The sequence below is a fragment of the Cajanus cajan genome, chromosome 8 (genome assembly GCF_000230855.2).
Source record: "Cajanus cajan strain Asha chromosome 8, NIPB_CcT2T_4, whole genome shotgun sequence".
In the NCBI taxonomy this organism is placed as follows: domain Eukaryota; kingdom Viridiplantae; phylum Streptophyta; class Magnoliopsida; order Fabales; family Fabaceae; genus Cajanus; species Cajanus cajan.
In genome coordinates, this window is record NC_138524.1 from 33652278 (window position 1) to 33660920 (window position 8643).

General features: G+C 25.5%; 1 protein-coding gene across 2 annotated transcripts; it reads left to right on the forward strand.

Moving 5' to 3' along the window:
* Window positions 1–1354: 1354 nt before the first annotated feature.
* Window positions 1355–8329, forward strand: LOC109793022 (metal tolerance protein 9). 2 transcript variants are annotated; one of them, XM_020352484.3, is made up of 6 exons: window positions 1355–1561; window positions 5114–5226; window positions 5811–6056; window positions 6446–6526; window positions 6759–6989; window positions 7804–8329. In XM_020352484.3, exons 1-6 carry the CDS (start codon window positions 1357–1359, stop codon window positions 8146–8148), a joined length of 1221 nt encoding a protein of 406 aa, XP_020208073.2. In that variant the 5' UTR covers window positions 1355–1356; the 3' UTR covers window positions 8149–8329. The 2 variants fall into 2 exon arrangements, with proteins under 2 accessions (XP_020208073.2, XP_082918629.1); XM_083062503.1 differs by lacking the exon at window positions 6759–6989.
* The last annotated feature ends 314 nt before the right edge of the window (window positions 8330–8643 follow it).

The following is an 8643-nucleotide window of genomic DNA, read 5'->3' on the forward strand; positions in this document are numbered from 1 at the left end:
TGCCAGCACGAAAGACGGAAAAATATAAGCAAAGAAATTAACCTATATTATGATCAAATAGACATTGTTGTTTTAAAATAGGCTTAATTACATTTTTATCCCTCAAGTATTGTAATTGGACAATTTTGATTTTCAAAGTTTTAATTAGGTAATTTTAGTCCCTAAAAGATTGTAATTGTGCGATTTTGATCTTTTAATTTTTAATTATACAATTTTAGTCCCTCAAATATCATAATTATGTGATTTTAGTCTCTCCCATTAAAAATTTAATAATTTTAATATATATATATATATATATATATATATATACAATATTTTAAAATTATACAATTATTAGTCTATTCAAGTTAACACATATTATAATTTTCTTCAATGCATCAAATGATATATATTTATTATTAATAAATAAATAAAATTTACATATTATTATTTTTATAATATTATTGATAAATTAATATAAATAATATTATTAGTATATTTATAGATAAACCAATAATTTGATAAATATAATTTATTATATATTAATATACTTTTATAAAAATATAAGTATATTAATTAGAAATATACATATCTTTTGTTATATACTTATATTTTTATAAAATTATATTAATATATACTAATTCATATTTATCAAATTATTAGTTTATCTATAAATATACTAAAAATATTATTGATATTAATTTATTAATAATATTAAAATATTAATAATATATAAATTTTATTTATTTAGTAATAATAAATATACATCATTTGATATATTAACAAAAATTATAATAGTTGAGGGACTAAAACTGTTCAATTAAAAATTAAGGGACTAAAATCACACAATTATAATTTTTTAAGGACTAAAATTACTCAATTAAAATCTTGAGGATCAAAATTGGACAATTACAATACTTGAGGGATAAAAACACAATTAAACCTTTAAAATATGATTAATATAAATTTTAAAAATTAATTAAAAAATTTAATTGTAAATAAATTATTCATTAAAAAGATGGACCATTAATTATTCTCTTTGTATATATATTTCTTACGGTGGATTTTAGTGGTGCACTTGTGAAATTACCACTCTCTCAATTCGTCCTAAGAACACACCCAATTATCATTTTTTTTAAGTATTTGTAGTGTACAGTTGTAGTCCACATTGTTTTGAGCAAATCTTTCTGCCCAAAATCTAAAATCCACTACATGATGCCACGTGTGAGCCCCACTTGAACAACCCCAAAAGTAGAAAAATTCTTTATATTTTGTATTTTTCCACATCGGTTATTTCCCTATATAACAAGGAAAGGTCGTTACACTTAACGTCCACATGATATAACAAAGCCAAAAAAAATTACGAAACATAGACTGATGTCGGAGAGTGGCAGCGAACACGGCGGTGCCACCGCCGGAAGGGAAGAGATCCTGGCGGAGAAAGCCTCCGGAGACTCGTCATCATTGTCATGGAGACTCAATGTGAAAAAGTTTCAGTTGCCACGCCAAAGTCATAACCATGATCATGATCATTGTCACCATGCTCGTTCCTTCACTTTCCGTGGCCTTCTTCGGGAACCTAGTGAGACATTTTTTTTTTCTTTTTCTCTTTAGTTCCTTCTTGGTGTATTAGAAAGATTTTGAAGTACTATTTCTCTCTAGTTTTATTTTGGTTTATATATGTTTGTAGTCTTTTAAGTTTGGAATAATTTTATTTTTTGTCTCTCAAATTTAAAATTGTTATTTTTAGTCTCTATAACTTTCAAAAGTCTTGTTTTAGTTCTCAATGTCATTAATAACATATCTGAAAGTCATAGATTTAAACATTTATATAATATCAATTCAGTTTAATGTGATGTTTTTACTAATAGGACAATCAATAAATTTTATGGAGTACTATTTGATAAATTCTTTAACAAAATTTGAGTATAAAGACTAAAACTAGATTTTTTGAATAAAATTTGAGAAATTAAAAATAAATTTACCTTAAATTTGAGGGACTAAACATATATTTAAACATTTTATTTTTGCTAGAGAAGAGCAAGTTGTTCTAAATGCATTAAAGTACAAATTTTAATATCAACAAGTCCTTGGTTCAAGTCATACATTGAACTTAGTCCCCTTAAAGCAGAATTTGAATTTTGTATATAGAAAAAATTGTAATTATTAGAAAAGACTCCATTAAAGGTTACTAACCAGATTTACTGTCAAAGATAAATAATTGATAAAATAAAGCACAAGTTTAGTAGCTTATAAGATTGCTTTATTTTTAGAATTAATCAACTATTGGTATATACTTTTTAAAGGTTAAAGATTTATAGTGAATAAAAAATAAGAAGAGTGAGATATTTAGTTAGATTTATGAGTCATTTTAAAAATAAAGTATAAGTTTAGTAGGTTCTCAAGATAACTTTATTTTTATAATTTTATAGTTTTAAAAAGGTTAAATATTTATGGTGGGTAAACACTAAAAAGAGTGAGATATTTAGTCACAGTAAAATAGGAACTAGGAAGAAAAACAAAACACATTAAAAAATATTGGTAATTATAAAAACAAAATTATCCAAAAAAATTATAGACACACCAAAATACATATATCATCTTTATTAATAGTATTAATGTTAATAATATAGATTACTTGTATACTTTTCTATTAAGAACAAATTTACTAACATTAGTTGTACAAGCGGTCCTTTAACTAAATTATTTTAAGGACGCGAACTCTGATTTTGAATGTGAGATATATTATATCAAGAAGAGGATATTATATGCTCTGTCACATTCCAATGGAGAATAATCACGTATAACACAATAAAAGGATTTTTACTTTGTTAGTAAATATTATCTGTTCTAAAAATGATTTAATAATAAAAAATTGACTTATATAAAAAGAAACGAAAACAAAATTTATTAAATATACTAAATTTTGAACTTCATCACATGAATTTATTCTAACTATATATTGGTATACTTTTAAAACGTTAAACATTTTATAGCGAGTAAAAAGACCTAACAAGAGTAAGACATTTAGTAAAAATAAAGAAACAGATTAAAATATATAAATATAAAATTATCCGAAAATCATACACACCAACTAAGTTGTGAAATTCATCACATTAATTCACTTTAACAGACTATATGCTTAAAATATACTAAAATTTTAACGTAGATTATGTACATCTAAAATTTGTTACGCATAATCATTTAACATGATTCATTATTTTGATAAAAAAAATTAATTTTTTATATAAATTTTATGTCAAAATAGTTTTATATAAAGTTATTAAATGTGTCATTTTATGGAGTTTGAATTTGATCATATATATCCCATACACACAATTCATAAGTAATTACAAAATATTTATCATTTGCCTTTTCATTTTGAGTTACAGTACAAAAATAATTTATGCTACCAACCAATCAGAATCCATTATAAATAATAAGTTTATTAATTTTTACACTAATTATTTTAAAAATTATATAAATTGTGATTTCTGATTATTGTTTGTGTTAAACTTTGTATATTGTCAATATATCACTATTTTTATTTTTCTAAATAATTATACTTTTTATAAAAAAGATTTACAATAATGATAATAGGTTTGAAACTAAAGTCATATACAAATTATCTTAACTTTAAAACTAGGCCGATCGTAGTGGTTTAAATAATTATACTTTAAGTAATTTGAATAATAAATCACATATTTTCATCATTTTGTACTTACATATTTTTAATTTAAAATGAAATAAAGTAAGAAAGTATGTTCGTAACTATTTTTAAATGTAAATGAAAAAAAAAAGTATTACTACATGTATTTGAGTAAATGGTGGGTTTATTTTGTTGAGTTAGGCGTTGTTCTGCTATTTGTATTCAAGGAAGGAATCTTAGCATATAAGTAAAAGAATTTCTTTTCCTATCTTATCTTTTCTTCCTTATCTGAAAGTTTTTGTGGGGTTAGATTTTTGGTGTTGATTTTTCTTTTTTAAAAAGTTAGGTTCAAAAGTGATTCTTTCGTGAACAAGAGGATATACAACGCAAGTGTGCATGAATTTATTTATTCATTCTTCAAAAGGACATGAGAAGGTGATGAGGTGGGCACCAAGAAAATTAAATATTAAAAGATTTGTAGGTCAGTCTTAAAATATTAATTATAAATATTATTTAATCATAAATTTATATAATTTCCTCAAAAAAAAATTTCTGACGCCAATATAATTTTCTAAAGTTAGATAATGACACTTTTTTTTTTAGAGTAGATAATGACACTTGTTTATTAATTTTTTTTGCTAATTTTGCTAGTGTACGACTGATAGCATATATATGTCTTTTGGTGTAATAAAGACTGGTCCTGAGAACACTTTATATCCTTAATCCTTATCATTGAAGTTTCTTTAACATAATTATATGATCAAAGTTTTGTTAAATTTTGTTGTACAAAAATGTAGTGTTCTTTTCCCCCTAAGAATTTCTTTTTGAAGTGCGAATAGTTCAGCATGGAACAATCTATTAAGATAAATTTATTTTTGGTTTCTCAAATTTAAAATTATTGAATTATTATTTTTAATCCCTGTAATTTTAAAAAAAATTATTTTAATATTTATATTCAAATTTTATTAAAAAATTTATCAAATATTATTAAATAAAATATATCTATTAGTATCCCTATTAGTGAAAATATCAAATTTAGTCCAATATTACATAACTGTCTTAATTTGTAACTTTTAAATATGTTATTAGTAATTTAAGGAATTAAAACAAAATTTTTGAAAATTACAGTGATTAAAAATAACAGTTTCAAATTTGAGGGACCAAAAATAAATTTATCTTAAATTAAAGGACTAGAAACATATATAAACATATGTTTCTCAATTACACAAAAGGATGCTGATTTAACAAAACCTCTTATTAACAATTAAAGAATTTGGACCAAAATTTGTCATCAACATGTTCATGATGCATAATTGAAATAATTGAAGAGATTTGAGATATTAGTCACTTTTGGGTAACTTCTAAACAGGTAGATTTCTGCAACGCGTGCTATTTTATTTACCAAGTGCATGTCTTCTTTAGTTCAGTCTTGTTTCTGAAGTGGTTTTCTTTCAAGTAATATTTTGTTTATGTTTTTGATTTTAGAGAAGCAACGTAAGGTTGCAGAATACTACAAGAAACAGGAGAGGCTCCTTGAAGGGTATAATGACATGGATACTATGACAGAAACGGGTTATTTTCCGGGAAGTCTCACTGAGGTTCATTATTCTATCATCATCATTCACTTTCATTGTTCATACAAGTATCTAATTAACCGTATTATAAACCACACATATTACATCATGTTGTAGATTGATCATAATCTTAGTGAAATTATTGGATTTTAAAGGGAATATTCTCATACAAATATGCTCATAATTAAAATCTTTGGTGAAGTTTCGTGAAGGAGAATTACAATGTGACAACAATATCGGTTGAGGGCAAGTTAGTAATGACCAACTACAAGCACTCTAATGTCAATGTCATTAGGTGTAAGAGATATGTGGTTTCTCACTTTTTATGTCGTGTAAATATTATCCGACATAAAAAATTAGTTAAAAAATCCTTTTTTACACCAATGAATAATTATCAGATATGTGACATACATATAGGCATGAAGTATCTTATATATCGATAATTATATATTTATCATATATAGAACATAGCCACATAGAAAGCTCAAAAAGAAGAACCAAAATATAAAAAAAAATTCTCATGATTTTCATTTCATAATAATAAAAATAAGTTGTTTCTTAAAATTTGTAAAGTGTAATTCTAAATAAATGTGCCTTATGTCTCTCAGGATGAGCTGAAGCAGATAGCAAGAAGTGAGAGGTTGGCAGTTAATGTGTCAAATGCAGCTAACTTTTTGCTGTTTGCAGCAAAGGTTTATACATCAATTGAAAGTAGATCATTAGCAGTCATTGCTTCCACCATGGATTCTCTCTTAGATCTCTTGTCAGGGTTCATATTATGGTTCACTGCCTATGCCATGAGAAACCCAAACCATTACCACTACCCCATTGGAAAGAAACGGATGCAACCAGTGGTAATAAGTTACTCTTACCTCTTAAGGATAAAATATTTTTATCACTCAAAATATATATATATTTTTTTAATTCTTATAAAAATTAATATGGTTTCAGTCTTTATATATATTGAAGTGGTGTGACTTTATTTCTTTATCAAGGACTAAAACCACATCTAAGTGTTTCTATTACAATATAAGGGTAAAAATATATTAAATTTTTTATACATATTAAAATTAACATTTTAAAGGACCATAAATCATTTAGTGAGAATTTTGGTAAATGTAGTATAGCAATTGCTTCACAGTTTCATGAGTTAACATGACAATAATAGTAACAAAATACCTATTTTGAAAATAGTCATTGCATTGTTAAGAGACACACATATTGATGAGGACTTCCTATGTAGGGTATCATTGTTTTTGCATCAGTGATGGCAACCTTGGGATTACAAATTTTGATTGAGTCAGCTCGACAACTAATTTCTAAGGTAATTGAGATCACTAATTATTTAATTTGTAATTAAGAGATTGAATAAGGTAACAAAAAGATGGATATACTAACAAAAATTATTACTTTTAGTCATTATTTATGTGATGTCTTGTATATATATTTTTAATTCTTATAAAAATTATTACTTTTAGTCATTATTTATGTGATGTCTTGTATTTTGTGAACTATCCACCTGTTTTTAACTTCTTGTTTCATTACGTATCTTATAGTCTAAGGCTAAAATGGATCCCCATGAGTTGGAATGGATGATCGGGATTATGTTATCTGTTACTATAGTGAAGTTCATTCTCATGATCTATTGTCGAAGGTTTAAGAATGAGATTGTTAGAGCTTATGCACAAGATCATTTTTTCGATGTTATTACTAATTCAGTTGGATTAGTTGCTGCTGTGCTTGCTGTCAAATACTCTTGGTGGATTGATCCAATGGGAGCTATTATTGTGAGTTCATAACTATCACTACATTTTTTTTTTCTTTCTAATTTTACTTTCCTTCTTGAGAAAAGGGAAATTCTCACGTTCAAATTTCACCATTCTACATGTTCATATATGTTAAGTAAGTAGAGCCTCGTCAAAAATTTTTAATGAGATAAAAAGCACGAAATTTTCATAATGACTAGTTAAAATTTTACAGTTCGTAAAGAGAGAAAATACACAAACTCAAAAAGTTATTCACATGAAAATTTAAGAGAGAACCCCTTCCCATTTTTTCTTATTTGTTTTTGAGGTTCTTTATAATTTTATAAACTTTACTTTTTAATTTTTATAATTAAAAAATCTTATATTTATGTCTCTATAGCAATAGACGAAGAAGGTTAAAAGAAATAAAAATGATATATATATATATAGGGAGCGTATCAAGTGAGAAGTTTTTATTGTGAGAAGGTGAGAAGGTGGAAATATAACCCTTAGATTAATTTTCTTTCACTTGATTAAATCTCAAATTTTCTCTCACTTGATTAATCTAAGGGTTATATTTCCACCTTCTCACCTTCTCACAATAAAAACTTCTCACTTGATACGCTCCCTATATATATATATATATATATATATATATATATATATATATAAAGATTAATATGAAATATTTTTAATTATAAAAATTAAAAGATACGGTTCACCAAATTATTGAGAACAAAAGGTATTTAAATCTAACGAAAAATTGCAAAGACTATGCTTGTGTTGTATGAAAATTTTGTTGCCATATATAAAATAAACCAACTCATGGCTATGATATGCTGAATTTCTTATGCAGATAGCACTATACACTATTAATACATGGGCAAAAACAGTGATTGAGAATGTATGGTCCCTTATAGGAAGGACAGCTCCACCTGATTTTCTAGCAAAGTTGACATATTTGATATGGAATCACCATGAAGAGGTTAAGCACATAGATACAGTGAGAGCATACACCTTTGGTGCTTATTACTTTGTTGAAGCAGATATTGTGCTGCCAGAAGACATGCCTCTCAATCAAGCACACAACATTGGTGAGACACTACAAGAGAAATTGGAACAACTTCCTGAAGTTGAAAGAGCCTTCGTGCACATTGATTTTGAGTATACTCATAGGCCTGAACATAAGACAATGGTGTAATTATGCAGAAAGAAATAATATGGGTTGTAAAAATGTCATAGTTAACCTTTGGCTCTAATCAATGATTCTCTTATCTTTCTGTAGTCTAAACAAATAACACATGACATCAAAGGTGTGTATGAGATTAAGTTTCCCAATAGCCATGTTAATGCTAATTAAATCCAACTTAGAGGCTACAAAAGTAACCCCAACACCATCGAATAGGTTCCTAACTTTGATGAGTATCTGGTTAAGTGAAAAAGGATATATATATATATATATATATATATATATATATATATATATATATATATATATATATATATATATATATATATATATATATATTATTATTATTATGTGTGATTATGAGTTAAATAGCCTCGTGTTCTTGTATGTTATAGCGATTGTCGTCTGTTATGTATAAAATGTTGAAAATATGTTTAAATATCTTTAGGAGAATAAATTAATTTTTGATAAGAATCTTTTATTTATGTTTTAGATATTTAAATTTAA

Coding starts and splice junctions, on each gene's coding strand:
- LOC109793022 (XM_020352484.3), top strand. CDS start 1,357: ATGTCGGAGAGTGGCAGCGAACACGGCGGTGCCACCGCCGGAAGGGAA. Junction 6,527..6,758: donor CTCGACAACTAATTTCTAAG/GTAATTGAGATC, acceptor CGTATCTTATAG/TCTAAGGCTAAAATGGATCC. Junction 6,990..7,803: donor ATCCAATGGGAGCTATTATT/GTGAGTTCATAA, acceptor TTTCTTATGCAG/ATAGCACTATACACTATTAA.